The sequence below is a fragment of the Coturnix japonica genome, chromosome 8 (assembly GCF_054131305.1).
Source record: "Coturnix japonica strain WE chromosome 8, WE-NBRP24, whole genome shotgun sequence".
NCBI classification, from domain to species: Eukaryota; Metazoa; Chordata; class Aves; order Galliformes; family Phasianidae; genus Coturnix; species Coturnix japonica.
Genome location: NC_140670.1, coordinates 30700577 through 30725751, shown reverse-complemented (window position 1 = coordinate 30725751; position 25175 = coordinate 30700577). Strand labels below are relative to the sequence as shown.

The following is a 25175-nucleotide window of genomic DNA, read 5'->3' as shown; positions in this document are numbered from 1 at the left end:
TCTGAAAGCTCAGCTTCCTCCTGAAAACAGACTTAAAGATACAAATGTAAAACCACACCAATAACGTAAGGCTAAAGGCTTTGGTAAACCATTTTCCCTTGGGTGAAAACAACACACCCCATACAAAAACAACCAAAACCTCCATCTCTGTGCCATTAAGAATCACTGCCTCCAAACAAACAGCTTAAATATTTAATTCAGTCTGTGTCTGAGTGTGGGGGGCGGCTTCTGCTCAACAGCCCACCTCACTGGTGGGAGCATAACAAACAGTGCAACAAGATTCACGGGTTTATTTAATAAATATTTATTTAAAAATATGCTTTTATTCACAGTTTCAAGTCTGAAAAAAGATAACACTATTGTGGATCAATTCCAACACAGCAAAGATCATTCACCTCCTGTTGCAAATGAAACACCAGCAATGGCAAATGCAAGAACCTTGCATCAAAGCAAGGAAGGCACACATTTTGTGCAGAATAGTGACTGTAATGAGAGAAATGTATCCATGCATCCAACAGAAACCTCCTTGGACTGCTTTGTTTCCTGTTCCTGGTTAAAGTATTCCAATAAAGCTTTGCTTACAAAGTCTATCTTGTTAAATATCAAACAGAGCAACTATGAGGTTATATTCCTATGCAAAATGTTTGCATTGCTGCAAAGCCTTAAAGAGAAACATTGTGCTTTTCTCCCAAGATAAAAAAAAAAGAACACCATACATAGTTTGTATCCAGAACCCCAACTTTGCATTTCAAACAAAGAAACGCTAATAACCAAACCATGCCAAAGTTATCACAGCTTCACAGGGAATTCCTACTCTTCCCCAGGTGTCCTGTGTTAACCACATAGGCAGTACGCTTATCACCTTTGATAAATACAAATACCACATGGGAAAAAATACCACTGATCCCATGCATTCACAAGGCACTGTTACTGCTCTTCTGCAGCACTGAAGTTACTGAATTCCACCATTACTGGCTTCACTATTCTGAGTCAGCTGCTCCAGCAGGTTTAAGATTACCTCTGTTCTCTCTAGCAGGGTCAGATTTTTGTTAGCAGTTGCACGCAACAGAAGAGAGTAAACTTGTTTGTTTGTCTTAAGAGTGACCTCTTCTTCATTAATGCTCCTAAAAAATAAACAGATAATAAAAGTTATTAACCTGACCACAATATTTTATTCTATAATTATCAAACAATAATGTTATTTCTTTGAAACCACGTGGCTGATGCTTTGATTCGTTAAGTCTCACTTCCTTAGCTCCCATTTCCTGGCATTTCACAGCACTGCAGTCAGAGCCTCTATTCCTACTGCAGGAAGGATAAGGAGTGGAGTTCCAAGCTTCTTCAACTTCAGTCTGGCCATTTTATTAACTTCACGTTGTAAACCCTCCAGTCAGTGTCTCTGTGCCAAATCCCAGTACTTCTGTCAGAGTCTGTCTCATCTGATCAGGCCAAAAGCCAGCAGACATCAGACCTTTCCTGAGATACTATTTGCTCCAGTTGCCTGCTGCTGTATTTGTCAGATCCCAACCCTGCTTACCCACTATGTACGTTTTCCTGTCCAAGTCTGAAGTCCATAACTTTACCATCCTTTTCTTAAGCTCCAGACGTCTACATTATCTCTGTATTTTGGAGACTTTTCCACACCCAACAGCTTTACACAGAAGAGCTTCTTGCCTGTCTGCAGTTTAATGTCCCATCCTTTTTTTCCATTCGACAGACATCACTGAAAATAATTTATCAAACAAGAGCTAGTCTATGGCAGCACTGTCACCCTGCATTTAACATCCAAGACCAATAAATAAATGACTTGAATCAGAAAAAAAATGCTGCCATTAGCATTATAACTAAATGAAGTGTGCATGCATGCAAGCAGCAGTCAGTTTAATTGTGAATACTCAGGGAGTTACAAAAAAGGTAAAGCAAATTAAATTTATGACATTTGGCAGAAATCAGACAGATTTAATTATAAAACAGAACAGGTAGTCAATAAAAAGCCACTGAAATGCAAAGTATTTCCAGGATAAGCTACAAGAATTCCCAGAGCAAAGTATTAATTTCAATTACTTCTCCCTCTGATTTATGCAGCCCAGTTCAGTTCGGTTTATGCATTTAACTTCTGGAAGGTAAAACTGATTTCATTCAGTTTTATTGCTGGTCTGCAAGTCTCACTATCAACCATCAGCTTTTCCACATGTTCTGCTCTCTGCCAAAGCACATCTAAGGCCCTGCAATAGCATCCATGGCTGCTCATTTCCTCCCTTTTCAGTTTGCCTGTTATTAAAACAGAAGACAGACGTTTTCTCCTTCTGTAAAGCAGAACTAAGGAAACACACGCTCAATCTGCACAAGGTACCAGAAAGGTTCAACAGAAGGTTAAACAAAAACAGTGCTATGGTGAGCCTCAATCCACCGTTGTTTAAAGAAGTTTAAGATGTTACAGCAGCACTCCCATTTCACCTTACTGTAACCTATTCCCTGTATGAAGTCTTCAGCAAAAAACCTCATTCATGAGAGACTCCATGAGAAGCACAGGAGAAGAGTTTGTTACACAACACCTGGCCAGGTCACAAAGTGATGAGAAGTGCTGAGTCAGCTACTTGGGACAGCTGCATGGTTACATACAAGTCGTACTTCAATCCTCTGCATTCTACATATTCAGATTGCCACCTTGTGGAAGCTTTTCTGGAAGTGAACACACCTAACAAGGCACATAAGCCACTGCTAGAAAGGCAGAGAGGCTTTCTTTCAGTCTCATCATTTCCCACTTACCAGGCCCCTAACAGCAAGCAACTTACTGTACAAGATTATTCCAGTTCACAACTTCATATAACAAACATCAGCATCAGCACTGCTTCAAAGTGACAAATAATTAACTTCTAAAAATCCCCTAATCCCCCATTTCCATTAATTAACTTTGCTACAGTAGAAATAACTGTATGCCATGTATCTGCCACTAAGGGGGGGAGTGTTCCCTGGATCCTAAAAACAACATCAAACACATCTGTATTTAACCAGTGGCAATTCAAGGAATTAGACTGCTACAGATCACAGCAGTATTGAGACAGAAGACTGCTTCATAGCTCACTCCATCAGGCATTAGAAAGCTAATGACAGCAGGCACCTTCTCCATTTACATCCTTCTGTCTGCAGCACTACCGGTCTGCATATGTTTATAATGAAGAACTGTATGTGCTTACCTATGCTGTCACTGGTGTATTTTATTATCATGATCTAATCTCAGTAGTACTGTGATTCATACTGTACACTGCTAGTACACAGCAGTTTTCCCCCTCACTAACTTTCAAGCATCCTGCCACAGATGAAGACTGATGCCAGTAAGACAAAGGACCCCTAATGTAGAGAACAAGTAATTACATTTTAAATAAGTGAATAAATAGAGTCAGGATAGCAACAAGTATGACAACTGGTTACAACAGTACAAGTCAAGCCGTTCTGTTCAATTTATGCTCATGAAAGTATATCCTATGAAGGATAAGCTATCACAGAGAGTGATAAAGAATCCATGATTCATAACTGTATTGTGCTTCTCAGATTACTAGAAGCTTATTTCTTATTGGAAAAGAATTAGTCTGCTTTTGTCTGCTCAGTCCTGGAATCCTATCAGAAAGTGAGAGGAAAAACCTTCCACAAAGTGAAGGTCACTCCCTCAATTACACCTAAAACCCACCAGCTTCAGACGACCAATGGACACCCCAACTCCTTCTCCACACAAAAGTCTGCTCCAGAAGGAAACAAACATCACACACCCTTGCATTCATAAGAGTATTGTTTGTGCAGATTTATGTATCCAAACCATATTTTATGTATACATATGAAGATTTAGCTTACCCAGTTTTCTTTTTTGTCGAAGTTAACAACTTAATAGATTGGAGAAGAAGGAATGACATTCTAGACTCAAAAATACTGAGCAGCTTCATTACTTCTTCCTTGTTAAGGGCAGTGGAGGACTCATTAGGTGATACACTCTCAGCATTACCCTCACCCTTGTTTATCTACAAAAAGAGAAACAAAGGAAAACACATCACTCAACTCCACAATTAGAAGTAGTACTCAGGCCAGATGACCATACTTTGCAGGTTAGCTTATACTTTACAGGAGTGGCACCAACATCACAATTACTATGACTTCATGGTTATGAGTTATGAGACCTCAGTAATTACTTTGTAGTCAGACTGCACACAAGTTATGACAAGTGCTTTTGTTAAATCTCTGTACTGTAATACTGAATTATGAAACTACCAGGCAAATACAAATGTCAATAGTCAATCTGTTGCTCAAACTGTCAGTAAAGGATTTGTACATCAGCAAATATGAGTAGTTAGTTATTTAGGCATCAAGAACAGTGGCTGCAGACACCCTCCCACACTTCAATACTGAAATACTAAAAAGGAATTCTCTCTATAGTGGTTTATATTGTACAGGTCTTAAAGTAACGTATTTAAGGGGTAATGCACAGTTACACAGTCTCATTCACTCGAAGACTGAGTCTGTATAGGGCCACATGCAGGCATGTTTTAATCCATTCAGCACCTCAAGAAATTCCTAGAACTAAAGAGGGACAAAAAGGCTCAGAAGCCAGAGATCTGTGCATTAAAAAAATAAATAAAAGGAAGACAATTGTTGGAGCAATTTCTAATTCTGAAGTGCTGGGGGAAAAGGTGAAACTTTTGACACCACTCAGATAAAGGCAAGTTCTAGATTAAGTTATTTCATCCACTTCCACATAAAGGCTGAAAGTGAATTGCAGAAGGTTCCATTCCTGTTCAATTTAAACTAAGCTGACTGAGAAGTAGACAAGCAAAAGCTTAATTGCCAATTGACCACTTATGTATGAATGCACAAGATCGGTGGGAGCAGTCAATCAGATAACTTGATTTTCATTTACCTGCTCACTCTCTGCTGCAAGCTCTTTTCTGATAAGCTGGAACGCACACTTGGTTTTAGCCATTATATCCAGGGCCCCAAACAACGTCTTTAATTTCCCAGCACTGCTGTTCTGACCTGAAAAAGGGAAAAAAATAATAATCAAGGACACTATTAACAACTCATTCTGGATTGCACTTTTATCTCCACCCAATGATTACAGGAGTTCACATGAAGTGTATACCATCAAAGGCAACTGAGGAACAGTATGACAAAAATGCCTTTCTTCCCAAGTGGGCTGCATCCTCACAAGTATGTTACTTCTATTCGAAGTTATTCAGAAAGGAAATAAAACAGTTAACACAGCATCTCTGTTGTAGAAAGACAAACTTACTTGCCATCTGGAATTCTGCAAATGCCACTCTTTCCAATTGCACGCGAAGGAGTTCGCAGGGTGCATCCTTCAAGAGCTGGAAGAGTCTTACAGCTTTACTGTAATGAAGATCAGCAAGTACACGATGTTGTTTCCTCAAATGCTCATCGCCAACCTGTGCTCAGAGTAGGATACATGCAAATGCCAGACAATTAATATGTTATGAAAGCACCCACTAACAAAAATGCAGAAAACAAGAGGTACAAACAGTGGTTCCTCATCTCACTTCAAAATAACTGCACTTCACACTGACTTAAATACAGGTCTGCTCATATTTCCCCAAGCATATTCCAGCTACAGTTAGAAGGATAATCATCTGCCTTTACAATCATTACATGTTAAACATGGAACTTACACAAAACAGCCTAGGGGTGCTAGTACCTGGTTTCTGAGGCAACTGTGATACATTGAAGCAAGTCTGTGGTGGATGGTTGCAGCGCGATACTGGCAGAGAGGCTGCCGTGGAGACACTGTATCAACATCACAGTACTTCAAAGACTTCATCATGGCTTCACTGACCTCCTTCTCTATCTACAGGAAGGAAAGAAAATCAGGCAGTGGTGTTCCAGTTGGAAAGTAATCACATAAGATGGACTTTTAAGGGTTAAATGTGTTTTTACAATGCAAAACTGAAGATCTTCATATAGCTATTTTATGATTTGCAATAGCTACTTCAAACTTCTATTAGATTACAAAGCTTTTCTACAAGCTATTCCAGCATCAACTTGCCTTGCTGCTCCGTTTCTCAAGAAAATAGCTTCTTTGAGTAGATGCCACAAATCCACTGCATTACCTGTTCCTGAGCCTTCCTGGATAACGGGGCGTAATCCTGCTGTAGAGTTGCCATAGTGAAATAAGTGGTAGACAGCTCCCAGTTCACAGAATCCCAAACAGCCGGATGCATCTCCCTCTTGCCAAGAGATCTTAGTGCTTTCAGATAGTAGTCAATAGCCTATAGATTATAAAATAAATTTAAGCAGTAACTATACATTCATAGCAACTACAAATTCATTTCTTTCTACTTGCACTGAAAAAGAAGCATTTCAAAATACCTTTGCTCCTTCACCAGTATTTTTCTTAGACTTATTGTGATCACAATATTAGTCCTGACTTACCCATCAGAATAAAGCCAAGTTACTTCCAAAGGACACTCTGGCCCTAGGTAACTTTTTATACCCCATATGTACCAACACAGAAGAAATCACTGACTTCAAGTGTCTGCTTTATCCCACATAATCAACATGATTGGAAACCATTACCTTGGGGCAAAAGTCCAGTGCCAGCTACTTTGCTTCTTATTTTTACACACTCAAAAGGAAACATTCACTACATTTAACTAACACAAAGTCAGAACCTGACAACCCCTTATCAGTCTTTCCAATTGCGGTATCTAGGTAAGCCACCGCCTTGTCCATACCAACACTTGATTTAAATGATTCTAAGCTGTTTATGTAACTTCTGCATTATAAGGTAGAATAGAGTATGGGCCATTGTAAAAGTAGAGTGCTACCTTATTATAATAAAGGGCCTCTTCTGGAGAAAATTCTCTTTTGAAGTCACCTTCAGCTGCACAATGAGCTTGAGCACAGATTCGCATGAGCCTTCCCGTGTTGCACAGCAGTAGAGCAGCGTTGGTGGCATCATCAATTGACTCAAAGTTCTGAATGCCTTTTTCAAAGCAAGAGAAGCTTTTCTTCCAGAGCTGCTGCTCTGTTGTTGATACGTTCTTACTCACTGAAGTTAAAACACAAGGCTTTCCATTAATGCAAATTCTTTGGAGCATGAATTCTTCAACCATTTCCCTTTGTCCTGCTGTTATCTACCCTTACAAAGAATTGATGCTTTTGAAGTTATTTAAGTGTCACCTTAATAATCAGAAATGGACAAGATAATAGACAAAATAATAATGAAGTTATTTAAGTGTCACCTTAATAATCAGAAATGGACAAGATTTCCTTCACAATTAGTGACTAAACGTTTTTAAAATGAACAGTATACAGTAAGAAGCAAAACAAGAATGCTTACCCACTCTCTCTGTCTGCACTGCAGCAGCCTGATTCATGTAAAAGACTCCAATTTCATTCCTGATGTTACCCATCCTCTTCAGCACCTGTACATGCTGCTCAGGATTTTGCTTCTTTAAGTTACTGAAAAGTAAGATTTCATAAGCTGCTTCGTAACATTTGCAGCTGACTGAAAGTTGGCATTCCAAGTCTGTAGATAAGTCAGTAGCCCAGGCAAACACTAAAAAACAAAACAATGTCTCCACGTCAAAAAGCATTTCCAAGTAAATACAAACCTCTGACAGTACAGAGAAAAATCACCCAGTAAGATGTCCAAGGGTAAGATCCAGGTCAGAATGATCACACAAACAGAATCTACTCAGGACATAAACAACTAATGGGCCTTCAGCCTTCAGCCCATTACAACTTCAGGCACGCCATACAATATTTTGATAACTTATTGTGTCTGCCATAAGGTGTTTTCTCTGATTAAAACAGAATGAGACATAGCTAGCTCTCCTCTGGAAGTGATACTGCTGCATGGACTGGACGAAGCACAGCAAAGTGATTTCTGTCATAATCTATCCACATAACAGACATTTATCTTACACCTGTGCCATACCTTGACAGCTGGATTCTCTATGAAGACTGTGCAGTATTTCCTGGTCTTCCTTTGTCTGGTAGTTGTATTCTTCAAGGTATGCTGCTCTGTTGTTTGCATTTTGAGCGAGCATTAATTGGATATCACCACAAAGCGTTAAGCACTGACAAAGAAATACTAACACCTCAGGAAGCATGCTGGCAGAGAGACAACAGTAGGTATCTGAAAGAAAAGAATCCCATGGGTGAAGGAGAAGGAAGGAGAGAATCACAATTCCTAAGTTTTGACACACACTGACAGCGTAATTGGTTTTATGTTACTTCCCACATTCATTCCCTGTATCCAGACAACACACGCTCTTCAGAGAGTAACTAACCTGTTTTAAAATCACACTTACTCTACGCAGCTGAGGAATAGTGACTACTTCCTTGAATATGTGCATCAACGCTGATGATTACAAATGCTGTTCTCAGATTTTAAACTTCAACCAGGGAAAACTGCATTTCAGGATTAACTTGAGTCAGTTATAGTCTGAAATGATTTTTCAAGCAGTGCAGCTAAACTTAAGCCCTCCCAGGACTGAAAATCTACACATACTGATGCTTTGAATTGAGATCAAGCGCTCTTGCTTTGTAAGTGTTTTACCACCCCATCACATCACATCCTACAAACATGGAAGCAAAACAGCAGTACTAAAGTTTTACATGTATGCCATTTTCTGATTACTTGATACCCTAAACAGCCCAATTCTCTCTCCTCCACCCCCCTCACTTTGCTTGAATCAAATTCATTTTAGAGGCGTATCTAAGGTGAACATTTAAATGAAAAGGGAACCACCAGAGCATCAACAACTGCTTGCTGTGACAGTACTAAGAACCCAGGTTACCTCTGTGCTGCTACTAGGACTGAACACTCCCAGCTTCAGTGCTCAGAAGTGTCAAGTCTGATCTAAGTTTTCCCACCACATCAAAATGGCAGCACCCTTCTAACCAAACGGTGATGAGCAATTACTCTTACTACCTCCTTCTCTCCAGAAGGATGAGCTAGACACTTAGTTTAACAAAACACACAGGCATATGATTTGTCACTGCATGCCACTAAGCTAAATCATGCATACAAGTATTTGATATTGTGAAGTGTGTCAATATAGAGGTGACAACTCCAATAACTTACCGTGGCACTGTAAAGCCAGTTTGATGTATCGTAATGCCCTCCCGTACTTCTGCAGAATCATAGCAGCATCAGACAAGACATAATAAGCCTTTGATGACTTCAGAATGAGCTGGAGTTTCATTTTATATTGCCACGATCCAGGAATCATTCCTGACTGACTGGAATGCTTATCCTTTTGAAACGAGCCCACTGTAACAAACAGAAATTCCTCAGTAAATCTCATTTCCCTACAATACACCAGAGGTCTGACCTTACTTCAACATACAGACAGAATGTAAATTGCCACATTAGAGTATGCACACTAGAATATATGCTGATTTGCATGGTACTGTGTTTTTCATCTACAAAACAGACACAACATTTGGAACCTCTCCACTTCTCTCACCTCAAAGCTTTGTATCTGAATACAAAGAGTACAGTGCCAATGCAGTTGAACTCCAACATACTCAAAGCTTTTGAAATGCTGGTGCAATGACTGAGACTACTCCTTCTGGTAGCAGGCATGATTTGTGATGAGTTCTGCCAAATCTTTATGATATTTGCTTTATTTCTGTATTAACTGCCTCAAATTAAGGAATTGTCCAGCACTACAGAAACCAGATAATCTAATTGTTCCTGCAAATAAGACCAAAGACTTTCCCACACCAGATCCAAGATAATCATCAGTGTAAGATCATGGTTCTGCCTCTGATGCTGCAGTGATTATGGAAGCACAAAGCAGCAGATAGAGAATTCAAGCACGTTAGGAGTCCTGATGCCAAAGGACACCATTGCTATTTCAGTGCAGCTCCAGAAATCAAATAAAGTCTTTGAGATCTTTGCAATATTTATCTCCCACACTTTCCAAGAAACTCATGCTTCTAAATAAAAAAAGGAAGCAGCTGCAATGTGTCACCAGCTCCAAAGAGCAAAGGCAGAAGACAAAGCCTGGCTGCAGTACAGCTGAAATCAGCACACTGTTCTTGTTGAGCTGACCTCAGTACAATTTTGCAGTAGATCTCCATACAAACAAATCACACAGTCCATATTAGCAGCACTGTGCAGAACTTCTGGGAGCTTCCTTCCACAATTTAAAGCTACAGGAAAAAATTAACGCTGAAATCCTGTTTAACTTTATAGTATCTATGATCTATAACTGTAATGCATTTGTAAACGTAATATCCATCAGTAAACATGGGGGGGTAAACAAACTCCTCAGCCCTTGTGGAAATCACGTGAAAGGTACAACTAAATAAGGAACAGTAGCATTATGTGTTTATGAACAAAAGATATTCTGATATGCAGAATATCCCAAATACACCACTCATATTTAAATAGGAACAGACTATCATCTCCAATTTTGTTTTTATGCTCTGTATTTTCTCTTGCTAATACAACAGCATAAATAGCAACACACAAGTACACTGTTTCCTCAACCAAAATGAAGTGGCAGCAGTTTGTGTTGGTACTGGAAAGGTCTTATTTACACAACAATACAACTTACTTTTGTCTAAAAATAAGGCCATCTGTTTTTCCAAACACTCTGGACCACCACTGGTGGATTCATCCTCATATTTCAGTGGGATTGGTGTGCTGGGGTCAGCAGCAGGAAGGTCACTCTCTTTTTTAACACTGCTGTCAACAGACTTTAAGCCCTGCAAGAAGAACCGTCTTAATTCACTTTGAAATCAATACTTCATAAATACCTAACACATGAAGAACTGTATGTTAGCTGAAGTACCATTACAGATCTGGTAGTGAACTCACCTCCAGGACGTAGCTAAGCACAAGCCTGCACCGCTCTTCAGCACCATGGCAGACAGGAAATGCACAGCTAGGCTTGATTGAGGGTGTAACAGGGAAAAATAACAAAAACAGAAGAAAGAGAAGTTCAAAGTACAAAATATCAACACTACTGGCTATAAGAAACAAAAGACTGCATGAAAAAAAGCTTGATAAAACATTTGATCTCCACATTGAAAAGCATCATGGTAATTGTTGTTTCAGACAGCAATTCATACCTGGTCATCACTACAGGATTTAAGTTAACATCTATACTTGGTCTCTCAGTGAACTTAAGGAGAGGGAGGAAGAATAGATATTTCTATATCATAACAGTAATTACAGAAGCTGTTTGCAATTGCAGACCCACAATTCAAAAAGCTATTTAGGCAGCCTTTAAGTCAAAGCAGCACTTCACCTTTGAAGGGCTCAGCAGTTAAAGGCTAGGTTTATGTTTGTTTTGTGTTTGTGGTCATTCGCAGTTCTTAAACATGGCTACAGTGGACACAATTATATATATATGCTGCTGTGACAGGAATATTTTTGCAGAGGATCTCTAATTCTATGAGCAGCTAATGAAAAAGCTAACTGAAGCATGAGGCAGAGGGAAACAAAAACCAAACAAACCAAAGAAATGAAGAACTAAATAAGAGAAAACATACAATGACACCTTATGATTAAACTAACAGGTAACAGAACTCTGCAGTATCCATGGAAGCTTTGAAGAAATTCCTTAAACAAAACCCCATAACTTTACTTACACGTATTCGATGAACGGACTTGTATTTTTCTGGTACTGATAACTCTCCTACAGATTTTATTATAGCCACTGCTTTGTTGTCATCTGGTGGATCAGAACTGTTACTGTAAGAACCATTTTCATCACTGTCTGGCATTTCTTCCTCTTCTTCACTGTAACTTTCATCAGAATTTCCGTTTATAGGGAAGTCTGTATTGTCTTCTTTTTTAGGCTCATCCAACTGGAAGAGCTCTGACAGCATGTAGTTTGCTGAAGCAATAATCTTTTCAGAAAAGGAAAAAAGCAAAACCAGCAATTCATTTCCATGTAAGAATTCTCTTTTGAAAGGCAACAGCAATATACTTTCACTTAGGAACGAGGAGTAAACAGTACATAGAAATAGATATTCAATATCAAGTACAGCCTGTATTCTCACCTTGTCTGAGCACTGAGTGTGCTGCCCTCCAGAGCAGCTCCCACCTGCACTTGTTTTTTTCCCCAGCAAAGTAAAGCATTCAGAGGTCTGCATTTCATTGCTGCTGCTCTTGTTTATTCATTTGCATTAATGTTGTTTATATTATAAATACATATGCATTATATATATCATTGATATTACTTTGCTTTAATAATAATGTATTTCGAAACTCTGACCACGTATAGTTATGAAATACTAAATACTGGGCACTTAAAAGCTACTCTACAGCAGCAACAAGATCTGGCTACATGGCACATCAGCAGAAATCCAAGGCACACTGGTCATGACCTAAGATTCCATGACTCTACGATCTAAAACTAGCACTGTTTCCTCACCCTTAGGTTTATTTTTAACACAAAAATAACCCATTTCTTCCTTAAGTGTGCCACAGCACTCAGGCCTGCATACTTCACTTCATAACCTCCTACCTCTCCCCTCAATACAGAGATACATGAACACCTGAAATGCAATGTGGTCAAGACTGCTTCACTGAACTTCTCTGCAATGACACCTAAGATTAATTCAGCAAGATGAGAAACTTATGTATTTATTCTATACAAACATTTTTTCCTCCCACTTCAAGTAGTATTTGCAGAAAGGCTTATTAATGAACAATCATATCTGATAATTATGCTAGCAAAAATAACATTCCTTACATCAAGATGTAGGATTTCTACCTCAAGTTTACTCAAAGCCTGAAATCTTGCTCAGAGAGCAGTCACATTCCTATCACAAGAGGAATTGTGAGTCTCAGGGATGAGTCATACTGCATCAAATCTGCTAGGAAATCTGGGTCAGATCTAGTGAAAATAAACTAAAGCAGACCACATACCACATTAAAGTGACCTGCTTTTAGGCATCTGGCTCTTGAACTGGAATCAGCAGCTTTAAGTCGGAACTAGTTGGAACTCATCTATGGAACTAGATGATCCTAAAGATCCTCACCAACTCGAACCATTCTATGTTGAGTGTTGATGCTCCACTTCAAATGACTGACTCCACATGTCTCTATGATTATACAAAAACTAAGTAGTAGCTTTAAGGCTTCAAATTATAGATGTAGGTGCCTAAGTAGGAAGGGTTCTGACCACCAAGAAAAGTTCTCCATTGCCTTTACACAAAGATACAAGAACATAATGCACTTACTTGAGGATGTCTGCCATTGTCCAGTAACTTAAGACAATTCAGAAGCAACGTTCTGATGGTGCCATAGTGTTTCTTGTTCTGGTTTTTCTTCAGCATCATATTGCAAGCAACTCTAAGAGGAAAAAGTCAAAAAGAGACCAGTGAATTTCTTTGTGCTATAAGAAAAAAAAGCTTTAAGCAACATCACTACAAGTGTAGACTTTTCAAATGTTTTAACAAGTCTACTAGACTTAGTGAGAACACAGTTTACACAAAGAAATAACAGAAGTTACAACAGAAGTTATTTGAAAACTCACTTGTACAGAAGAATTGCCACTGGCATTGTAAAAGGGTTTTGGTATTTGTCTTCTGTTTCTTCACAAAGGGTTGTTAGGTCATAGAGTTTTACTATATCACTCCCACTTGCTGAAAGGCAAGACTTTTTATTAAGCAGCATGACATAAACTGAGAAAAGATTTATGCTAATCTAAGTTTACTTACCCTTAAATAACCAGTATGTATGTCCTTCTTTGGTGCAATTTGATTTCAAAAAGGATAAGATATTTTGAGCAATATCTTTTATCACTTTGGTAGAGAAATTGGAGTTCTCCAAATTGGGAATATCTTCAGTCTTGATCATTTCATATTTCTGCAAGGAATATATTTTAAAACAAGATTAGACAGGTTTCTTTTGCCACTACCACACACATCTACAGACCAGAATCTATTATCTGCTTAAAGAAACCATCTACCATTACAAGTGTCAAAGTTCAGTTATTTCTATGATCTACTTTAAAATGTTTTATTGAAGTGTTATCAAATCATGCTTGCTTTAAAAGATCCACTGCTAAGAGAAACTTACGACTGAGTAAATAGAGAACAAAAGGTTAAACAGTGCAACATCTTCCTACAACATCAACGAAACTCAGTCAGCAACCATATGCTGCCAAGTGCAACTGATAAACTCAGCTGGTATCTGCAGGCTCTTGTATTATTTCTTAATTGAAACACTAAGAAACAGGCACCACAGATTTTAAGATGCAAGAAACTGATGCATTTCTGCAGTCATATTCTTTTGTTTTTTGTCCTGGTACATCTGAGAAAATGGGAATTTTACATGCAAGGGAGGCAGAAAAAAGAACAGATATTTTTAGATGACTCCTGCAAGCTGTGCAGATATTTCTCATTTTGTAACAAAGATTTTGTCATCTTTTTGTCAGCACAGTAAGATTTGAAAGAGCTGCTACAGCTGTAACAGTTTTAGAAACAATGATTGATGGACTAGGCACAGTCAGGCTTACCTGAACAATTCCATTAACATGAAAGCACATCACAAGCTCCGGTACGTTGCATATTAAGTTGTCCAGCCAATAGTCAATTCCTGTTAACACATTTATTGGCTTGTTGTTATCCCTAAAAACAAGTATTTCTAGTGTTATTATTTAAGCCTTTGTTTACTCTCCAGAAAATAAGCAATGTTTACTAAAGGGGTTTAGACTTAAGTCACCTTAGTGGATGGCACTGAAACACTTAATTGCTGTATGTAGAGGCAAACAGTGGAATACATTCACCTTCCCTCAGCAGTTTGAGTTTTTGCTTACACTGACACCGAAACTTCAACAAGATTTACACCTCGTGCTATTACCAAAATAGTAAGTGCTGTTCTAAAGGAATATTCTGAAGTTCTAAAGGAATGGCAGCACTGGCAGCACCTAGTTATAGCACAAGCCTTCTCATAGACTTTCCTAACCTCCTTTCAAAGCAAAGCACTGTTAATTTCTAGATGAACGTAAAGATGATAAATACGTCAAACAAGTTTCAAGTTTTTGCTCCTTCTCTGTCAGCGCATAGGCAGGAACAGAGAGACCAGTAGCCAAGTAATCAGCAAAGTACTAATAAACAGAAAAGAGCACAGAAGTTCTATAGAACTAAGTTTTATAAGTACTTATGCAGTGCCTAACAAGCAGTTAGAGACATTCAAAATTGACTTCAGTGAAATACAACTGCCATCCTTCATTAAAATATAAATACAAAAAAGTTACAGGCTAAATTAATAGGATTTTAAACACTTAAATGCACATTAAAGACTCATGAAAGGCTGCAGACAGCCACTGCTATCAAATAAAGATTCAGACAGATAGAAAAAGCAGCAGAACATCTCAAGTTCCAATGCAGGAGGACTGCGGGACTTAGCTACTGGACTTCCTGAGTTCCAGGATGCCATTGCCATTCAAGTCTGAAGCATGAATTTGATTGTTTAAACTGAATCTAAGTATTAAGTGTTGACTAAAAATTTGCAGATAACTGAATAGGAAAGCAAAACAACAAGTAAATGCTGGCACATGCAATCGATTCACCTGAGACGTAAGCTCACAGCAGGGTATCTGCCACCTCCAAATATAGGCATATTTGATCCTACTAACATGTGAATATCTTCAAAGGTCCACAAGATGTTACGAACAAAGTCATTTTTAAGTCCCTTTATTAAGAGGAAAAAAAACTGGTCAATAAATCAGTTATGAACACATTTCTCCGTGACTATCTGCAGAATTATGAGAAAGCAAGATGCAAAAGCAGCAAATAAACGACAGCACAAAATGAACTATGCTATGCATTTGTGTCAACTCAAAGGACTGAAATCACAGATGCCACAACAACTACTTCTATAGGAGATTTAAGTTTTTCTCTTGGCTCCAATTTAGACCAAATTTTGAAGTATCTGATTAAATTGGGGAAGTTGTGTTTGAGCTCAAATTTGACAGATAGCATCATACCTGACTGTTTTCCCCGTCACTGAACAAAGGAGTCAGGTTTTGTTCTTTGGGGGCTGAGGCCACATGCCCCACTATATATGAGGGTTCAAGAGGCACATTTCCCTGTGAAGAGCACAAGGATAAGGAGTGATTCCACTGCTGAGGTAACTTAAGCCATAGAAATAAAGTTGTATGTTCATACTCTGAACAACAAAAGCATAGAAGACAAGAACTTTTACCCTCATTATATTAAAATATACATATAAAATTGCATACGCCTCCAGTCTTATATCCTCGTAATCTTCAGGAAGAATGATTTTCCATGAACACTTTATTCCCCATGGGTCAGGACCAGATTATCAACCTGTGGTAGACTTATGCTCCATGTCTTATTTCATTTATAAATAAGTAAAAACCAACACCTGAACAAATGCACAACAGCTTCTCTGCAGTGTGATTTGGCAGTAATCCCTCAAGAAAGTGGAGAATTCTTTTCCTAAGAGCTTTCAAGTACTGAATTATCCCTCCACTTTAAAATGTTACTGTATCAGAACACATGAAGTTATGAACTGATGGTCAACATAGGTAAGAACCATCATAACTTGGCTATTCAAGGAATTTGGCATACTAAGTACCACTAGCATTTAGCATAATAAAGATAATCCAGACTGTATGAATACAGTTTTTTCCATCCCCTCATAAACTTCATCAATTCCTGTACTGCTTTACTTCAAGATCACTAGAATTAATATTCATGAACAAGACTAGCCACACAGAAACCCTGGATTAGAGCCTAATACTAATAGCAGTTTGTTGTATAATTAACATTGCTCCCTTTTATTTGTGTTACCCCAAAGCAAGCATTTGCACATATTACCTAATCGTTTTACAAACATTTTCATAGATTCTTATCTCCCTCTTCACCAATAAATTCAAGGCCACGATAGAACTTTCACAGTAGTCTAAAAAAGCAGCTCAAAACCATGAGCTTCTTGCACACCAGCCAAATATCAAGTTTGCCTCCTTTCAGGCGAAGTCAATGATTGCTTCTCTTAGCTATAAATTTTCTCTCTCAAAAAATACATGTGTATTTTGTATTACAGAGACCAAAAATAAGACAATTTCTTTTCAAGTTCTGAGCATGGAAACGCTGGCATGAGCTAAAATGCACATACTGCCAAGTTACTATAATTCATGTCTTTCTGACATAACGAGTATAACGGCAGCACCTTTAAAAACCTAATACAGACAACATTTTATTTGGAATATGTATATTCCCTACAAAAACTGATGTACCATTTAAATACACTAACCTGATTAGAGGCACCTGGATCTTCAGATAACGAAGAAGGCATCTCAAAAGGAGCTGGCCAGGAGGCCCTTCCTGCTTCATCGCTCTCACCTGGAACAGCACCCTCCTCATGCTGTTTTGAACTGGAAGGAACAGGCTGAGCAGCTCCATCACCATTAATGCTGACAAAACATTAAGAAGTTTACAATATAGAATCCTCTACAGAATTTTTAAGTTTGCTTTGATGCATCAGTCTCAGAGAACAGCTTTGCTAATATGCTGGAAGAATGCTACAAAGACTGATTTTACTGTATTGTGGGAGGCATCGCTATACTTTGCACATAACTGAAATCCATTTTTGGGAAGGAATACCGAGAGAAGTTAAGCTATGCTACTTAATTTTATACTTTCATATACCACAACTCATAATAAGAACACATTCACATTATTTCATGATGTCACCTCTCAGATTCCTCCATGTAAAGATAAAAAGTAAGATGGACAAACTCTAATGTTCAATTCAAAATAATAAGCTGGTCAAAAATTAGTGTATAACTCATGCAGACATAAGGTTACCTGTAATACAGAAATTTGGAAAGGATGGCCTTCTGGTACCAGTGCTCTTTACTTTTCTTTTTCCTTTGCCACTTCTGATCAATTAGTCTTTGATAAAACTCTTTCAGCCACGTCCAGTCCCCTGTCTAATCAATATAAGATGAAATTAACATCAAGATGCACTTAGAAACTAAGCAAAGTACCTCATTACCTTATGAATATCAACTATATCAACTACAACATCCAAAATCCAAACTCCAATGCTAAATTCTTGGTTATTTATTGAAAAAATATCACCTAAAAGCAGCTAGATTTCAACAAAGTCAACTTTTCATTAAAGAAAGTCATGTGCATGATAAGAGAATGCACAGTAACAATAATAAAGTTGCAAAATGGAGGCAATTACAGAAAAAACAGATGCAGAGCTTCAATCTTACAATACCATGAATACAAGGACATCAGATTCTCTGTCACAGTTCGTAGTTAAACCAATTGCTGCAGCATATGCTTCATGCAGATCATCTACACTAACATACTGGTGTCAGGAACTTTGATATATGCTTTCTTGCTGGCTACACTCACAAAATAACGCATGTTGACCATACGGAATATGTCACAAAAAGGAAGTTAACCTGAGATGATCTCATGAAGAGTTCTTGAATATCTAATTCATCCAACAAGAGTGTCCTCCCAATGCGATGTACTGCCATGCTCACATGTGACTTGCTGTAAGGGATCTTCAGAAGTTTCTTAATATTCTTATAGGAGAAAAGAGAACAGAGATTACCTTCCATATAATTATACATCACTGTAAGAGAGAACACATAGGAAAGTGGACACAAAGAATACATTCTTAACACTGGGATGGCATGGTCAGAAAAATAAAAGCTCTGCCTTTATAAGGTTTTAAAACCATCTCTCAAGAAGATTTGCTGAGGTCAGGTATGAGAATGTGATCAACAAAAATCAATGGCAAATGATGGTGGTAAGTCGTCAGTATAAGCTGTGCACAGTGTTTAAACATTATCTCTTGGATCATCATAACCAAGTACCACCAGAAGTGACTAATAAAAAGGAAATTTAAGGTGTAGAGTTGATCCTTGCCAAAGAAAGAACAATTTGTCAGGTACCCAAAGGACATCTGGACAGAGTTCTAAGTTGAAGCAGTCATCTATCCAAAATAAACACATATGAGAATATGCATATGTTAATATCTTAATGCATGTATTAATGCATAAATTAATATGATTACACATATATTAACATCTTCATTTCCAATATATTATGTTAATTCATATATTAATATCCTCGTTTTTCTGAATCATCTTATGTGAATTATGCAGAGCTGTTTCAGTAGCATTTCCTCAATAAACTCATAGATAACAAAAGACAGGACAGTAGTTTATGGTAAGGTTTACATAACACATACGTTTGAATGATAAAACTTAAAAGTTATACAAACCTCTGAATCAGACACAACATCCACATCATTTCCAATGGAGTCAATGAAGTCATACGCCATTCCAAAGCTAGAAAGAAAACAGTTCAAGCCATTAAGCACAGAGGGACTTTTAGGTTGGATGTTAGGGGGGAGTTCTTTACTAGGAGAGTGGTTAGACCCTGGAACAGGCTGCCCAGGGAGGTTGTGGATGTCCCGTCCTTGGAGGTGTTCAAGGCCAGGTTGGACGGGGCCATGGGCAACCTGATCTAGTAAAGGTGTATATTTGGTGGCACTGCTAGGCAGGGGGGTTGGAACTACATGATTCTTGAGGTCCCTTCCAACCCGGGTCATTCTGTGTGATTCTGTGTGACATCAAAGACCTTCCTCTGCAAAGCAAGGAAACACTGAAAGCTTCTTCTGCCCAAGGAAACCACACCTGTTCTATTTTCACCCCCTACCACTAAGGGCATCAATTAATCATTTATAAAGGAGACAGCATGAAGGCAGAAACCAAGGATAGAAAAGTAGGAGCGATACCTGACTGGAAAACATATGGTGAACTTTGGCCTTTTGTTGGATTTAGTCTTAAAGATGTCACCAAAACAACAACAGCAGAACCTGCTGCACATACCTTGAGAACGGGGTGCTCTTCTTGTTGTTGCCCAGCACGGTGGTGCCCGCAGGTCCCAGCTTGGCGCTCTCCCGTAACCAATTTGCAGGCGGCAGCTTCAGATCCGTCTTCTCCTGCAGCCAGGCAAAGGCGGCTTGTGGTGGAGCTGAGGAGTATTTCACCACAGCGCTGCTCTTCACCTCATTGCCTCCAAGGAACAGCACCGAGCCCTGCTTTATAAAGGAGAAATCAGACGGTGTTTCTGTGGCTTTAAAGGCTTAACAGGACGAGTCTCCTGTGCCCTTTCACGGTGAGTGCTACAAGCAGCAAAACACGCCGTTATAGCCAGACGGAAAGCTTTGAACTCACACACTTAAAAGGAGAAACGGACCCACGGCATAGAATTTAGGTAATTAAAACACACAAAGCAACTCACTTAAGCTTAATGATGACAACACTGCCTGCAATTACAGCTTCATCATAACCAGCGCATTCCTGGCACTCGCCAGGCCGGCAGCGGCACTCCCTCCCTCACACACACAGCTGTGGGGTCGCCCCAACCACTGACCTGCTTGTGTTCCTCCGTGTCCCCCCTCATGGAGGCGCTGGCCCCGAGGCCGCACAGCTCCGCCATGTTCCGCCCGGCCCCGGCTGAGGCGCCGCTCAACGGCAACAGCGGGCACGGGCATCACGTGACGCGACGTGACGTAAAGATGGCGGCGCCGGTGACGTCAAGATGGCGGCGCCGCTTCTCTTGTGCTTTCCCATGAAGGCCACGGGGGGGCGGGGAGGAATGGAAGCGGGCAATGAGAGGCCTGTGGGCGTTTCTTCATTGCTGTGTGCAGGATAGCGTGGAGCAGAGATTATAAGGTGTGAGCTTCTTCCCTGCAAGGAACTCTGGGGCTTCAGGGGGTGACACCTGTGTGAGGGGGACAAACACCTTCCATGGCAACCAGCGTTCTGGGGGGGGCTCAGAGCTGCTGGGAGCGGACCGGCACGGAGCCATGCCCAAGGGGAGGTGGCCAAACCGCAACACCGAGCCGGCAGGGGGATGGGTAAGGGATGGGAGGGCAGCAGGGGGAGCTGCTGTCTGTCCTTCAGTGATACATCACACAGGGATCCTTTATCCTTAATGTGTGAGATGGTGAATCACACACAGGGATCCTTTATCCTTAATGTGTGAGATGGTGAATCACACACAGGGATCCTTTATCCTTAATCTATGAGATGGTGAATCACACACAGGGATCCTTTATCCTTAATCTGTGGGATGGTGAATCGCACACAGGGATCCTTAATCTGTGAGAACAGTGGTGTGATGAAGGTGAAGTTGCCCTGTAGTCAGCGAGCTCTCGGGCTGCCCTCAGCCCTACCAGCGTTTGCAGTGGAATTGAGGCTTGTTGGACAAGTCGTGGTGTTTGTTATATGTGGAAGGGTTGTGCTGTGCGTGGGATGCTCCCTGTGCTTCTTCCAAGGGCCGCTAGGGGCTGCTCCAATACAAATAATACAAAAAACCCCCCCAAAAACCGGGAAAATAGAATTTCACCCACATTTCTGATGGCATTGCTCTTTAACAACCATCGCCGTTGCCGTTCTCGTGCAGTTTGCTCATGTTGGAGAATGCCAGGGCCAGCTGGAGTCCACCACACACTCTGCACAGAGGCAGGGCCAGGACCTGCAGGCAGCACAGAGCGCTGAGGATCATCTACCACCCACGTTCCGGGCAAGGGAACAGGTGGGTGGCTGCGCACACATGGCCCGTGACAGGCAGGCTGTTTGCAAGGCACCATTTGCTAAGTTATAAAGAAGAGACTTGTATTTGTGGTAGTTACAACAGGCTGGCAGACTTTGTGCCTCAGGGGGTGAAATGATGGCCAGCTGTGCTAAGGAAGAAATGTATTTTGCTGTTACACGGTTATAATATGGGATACTCAAAGTCCTGCCGCTCTCCAGCATTAGTTACTTTTCCCTCATGTTAGTTATTATAGCTACTTGAGACATGCCTGTATGCCAGGATGTATTGTGGCTGACTTCAGTCCCAAATCTGTGTGTAAGGTAGCGCTCTAAAAGCGTTTCAGTCACATTTATCTGTTTGGATCCTTTCAGATTTTGTATGAAATTAAAACTTCCTCTTCTGTTTGGAGGTGAATATCACAGTGAGGAAAATGAAAACCACATTCCTCAGTGTTAAAAATAAAAATCACTATAGAATTTACAGAAAAAAAACATCAGATTCCCAACGTGACAGGAAAATAACATTTGAGGAAGGGCAGGGGTCATCTGTCCTTCATAAGGCCCAGAAGAGTGTTTGGTGTTTCAGTTTTTAGCTCTTTTAAACATATTACAATTACATATAATAAACTTGAATAAATAAATATGTTACATTTTGCATTTGTCCTTTTTTTTTTGTTTGGTTTGGTTTTGATCTTTAATAAACCTTATTTCATTTTACAGTCTGGACGAACACTGTTTAAAAATGAGATTATGAATTAGTTATGTGATTAATACCTCTCCCACTTCCCCTGCAACAAGCAGTTTACATGACATTCAGTACATAAATCACAGATTAATTCAGTTTTGAGGTCTCTTTTGTAGTTCATTTTAATTAGCTTTGAGCTTGCTAGTGAATAAAACAAGGTGATCCTGACACATATCTTATATTTTGCTGTCTGTATGTAGCATTTCTCATCCTCTTCATGATTTCATAAGGAATAGTAGAACCGACAGGGGGTCAGGTCCATTTTGTCCCAATAAAATTATGTGCAAATTAAGATCTAACATATGAGAATGACTTCCGTGTTAGAGTGTAGACAGCTGCAATTTCAGTATCTGCCAGGATATAAGAACTAAGATTAACAGAATTCCAAACAAGTCAGTAAAATTCATGTTTTTTCCTATCATTTCTTTCTGTGTTTCAGAGTGCGGTGAACAACAACTTCCCATTTTCTTCTCATGACAACAGACACTGTCTACAGAATGTAGGAGAGTATTTTGATTTTGTAAGTATCCAGCACTGACAAGGATCAGAAAGTTCTGTGTACTCATCAAGCATTATTTCAATAAATGTCCTGCAAACTGCAGAGAGTAAAAGTCAGGCTCCATCTCTCTGTGTTTGGACACACAAGGGATAGTCCTGAAGATTTAGATTTTGTAGTCTCAATTTCCTTGTTGAAGTTTAAACATCAGATTATTAACCTAATTGTTTGGGTTTCTCTGAAGATTAGTTTAGCCAAGTGCAGCTGAATAGCATTGGGTAGATAGTATGCTGGAGAAGTGCAAAGAGTAAGTGGTTTATTAGTAGTGATGGATGGTAAGTCAACATATTTCCTGTTATATATGCAACCAGAAATGTTTGTACAGGCAAGTCTGGCAATATTATTTTTAACTTGCTAAAGATCAACCATGAGTTCTTGAAATCACTGTGGTAACAGCTTCGTTAACTTCCCAGTGGGGTACTGACTGTTACAAGCTTCATCTGTGAAGCTGTGATCATAAGTCATATGTTTACATGGCTTTTTCTTTCAATCTTTTTTCTAGGGTTTGGGCCGAAGGAAGGTGGAACCTGAGAGAAGGCAGCAGAACTCACAGAACTTCTTCCAGTGGGCTTCTGAATCAATTAAAAGGAATGGAGATAGCTTAACCATTTATCAGACATCATTTATGAAGGACACAGCCTGTTCTCTAGGCAGTTCCCAAAGCACTTCTCAGAAGAATCTCGCTCTGACAAAGCCTGTTCCTCAGAATGAAAACAACGTGCAGCCAAATAAAGCATCTTAATCATAATACCATCTTTGTAGCACTGATTTATCATCATCAGAGCCTTTTCTGGAGATCTCAACTACTTGTCACTCACATGATGAAATAAACACATGTAAAGTGAATAAAGTGGTAATACAGCTGAGAGTTCGTTAAGTCAGGATTCCTGTGTTACTCTGAAGACGTGCTTTGCTCAAAAAATGCAGTGAAGAAGAGCATTAGGAAGAAAAGCATGATGGTAAATACTTTGAGAAATACCTGTATTACCAAACAGAGGTAGTGACTATAGTTGTGTTATTTGATACTGGTTGATGGTGATCTTCATACAAAAGCCCCTTCAACTTCAGGATCAATGGTATCACTGTACCTCATGCAGCTGACAGCATCTGTGTTGACAGGAGTGTATAATGGAACTGAATCTTTGAGGGTTCACTGCAGCAGGGAACCAAAACTGCATCTTCAGGTAAGAGTTAACTTTTCTGAAAGGCTGTATGGATATGAATGTGTGTTACTTGCCATTAGGGAAACTAGATAACAAAGAATTAGAGTGCTAGATTGCAGTGAAGAATAATTGTAATTCTTGCTCGTAACACAGCAGTTGCATAAGTAAACAAACAAAGGGTGTTGCAAACAATGTTTGCCTGCCTGTCTGGTAATTCTGGAAAATAATAAGTGTATGCATGTATGTATGCATGTATGTATGCATGTATGTATGTATACATGTGTCATTCGTGCCAGTAAGGCAAAAAACAAAAGCTCAAGCTGAAAGTGGCAGTCTCTCTAATGTTGAGTTTGAGGTGAGCTCTGAAAAGGACTGCTGGTTTTGTAGTTACGTGTCCCTCAGGAAGTGAATTCAGAACCAATCCTTCAAACTCTCTATTCCCAAGATACTGACTGGCTTTAGGGTATGGGAGGGATTGGAGTCAGACCTCCAAATAATGTATTTTTTTCTTTTTTGGATCATTTCCATTAATATCAATGAAAGAATAAACAGAACTGTGTATCTTAAAATGTGCTATAAATAAGCCTGTTGCTATGCAAAATGTTTTCTTTGTTTATGAGATAAATGGAAGAATAAACCCTAAATGCTTAGAATTTCCTGCCCTGTAAGAGGTGCCATGAAAATGAGCCCCATTAAGAAATGATTTCTGCTCTTCAGTGGAGACTTTTCATATACGAAGTTCCCTTTAGTTCTTGGGGTGCTGCAAAACACGCAGAAGTGAAGGACCTCATTGAACAATGTAAAAATAGATTAAAAAGCTGAGTAGCGTAGTATTATTACAAGGAATTATTTGTTCTCAAAGTAAAGGCAGCCTGCCTGACAACACTTAGAGTCAGAATTTCCAGAGCTTAAGCCAACAATTTCATCTCCAAAGTGATTCAAAACTAAAGCGCGTGCCAATCACGTGGTAAATGAAGTACCCCATGCTGTCTGGCATACTCAAGAGGGCAATCTTGGACCTCCATCAGAAGGAAGAAACACATTCTTGCTGCACTGGTAATGTTTATCCATGGTTTAACATTACAACTGGATACGGTGAAATAAATTGCTGTAGTTTGTTATGTCTTAAAACA

General features: G+C 39.4%; 2 protein-coding genes across 9 annotated transcripts; one reads left to right on the top strand and one right to left on the bottom strand.

Annotated features, from left to right (window-relative positions):
• Positions 1–288: 288 nt before the first annotated feature.
• On the bottom strand, positions 289–20553 carry EDRF1 (erythroid differentiation regulatory factor 1). 8 transcript variants are annotated; one of them, XM_015867505.3, is made up of 25 exons: positions 20413–20553; positions 19866–20077; positions 19256–19322; positions 18426–18551; positions 17815–17939; positions 17261–17420; positions 15969–16070; positions 15552–15673; positions 14496–14607; positions 13696–13843; positions 13512–13620; positions 13216–13327; positions 11617–11877; positions 10841–10912; positions 10578–10728; positions 9095–9283; positions 7943–8143; positions 7343–7561; positions 6828–7051; positions 6111–6269; positions 5699–5848; positions 5279–5432; positions 4907–5022; positions 3850–4013; positions 289–1124 (listed from the first exon to the last, which is right to left on the bottom strand). In XM_015867505.3, exons 1-25 carry the CDS (start codon positions 20476–20478, stop codon positions 953–955), a joined length of 3693 nt encoding a protein of 1230 aa, XP_015722991.2. In that variant the 5' UTR covers positions 20479–20553; the 3' UTR covers positions 289–952. The 8 variants fall into 8 exon arrangements, with proteins under 8 accessions (XP_015722991.2, XP_015722992.2, XP_085410974.1 ...); XM_015867506.3 differs by having other exon boundaries at positions 19866–20074; XM_085554848.1 differs by lacking the exon at positions 10841–10912.
• TEX36 (testis expressed 36) lies at positions 20477–23627 on the top strand. Its single transcript, XM_015867519.2, is given in 7 exon segments — positions 20477–20600; positions 20715–20899; positions 21448–21579; positions 22763–22843; positions 23382–23508; positions 23511–23575; positions 23577–23627. Coding segments are annotated over 7 exon segments (759 nt in total). The 3' UTR covers positions 23622–23627.
• Positions 23628–25175: the final 1548 nt, after the last annotated feature.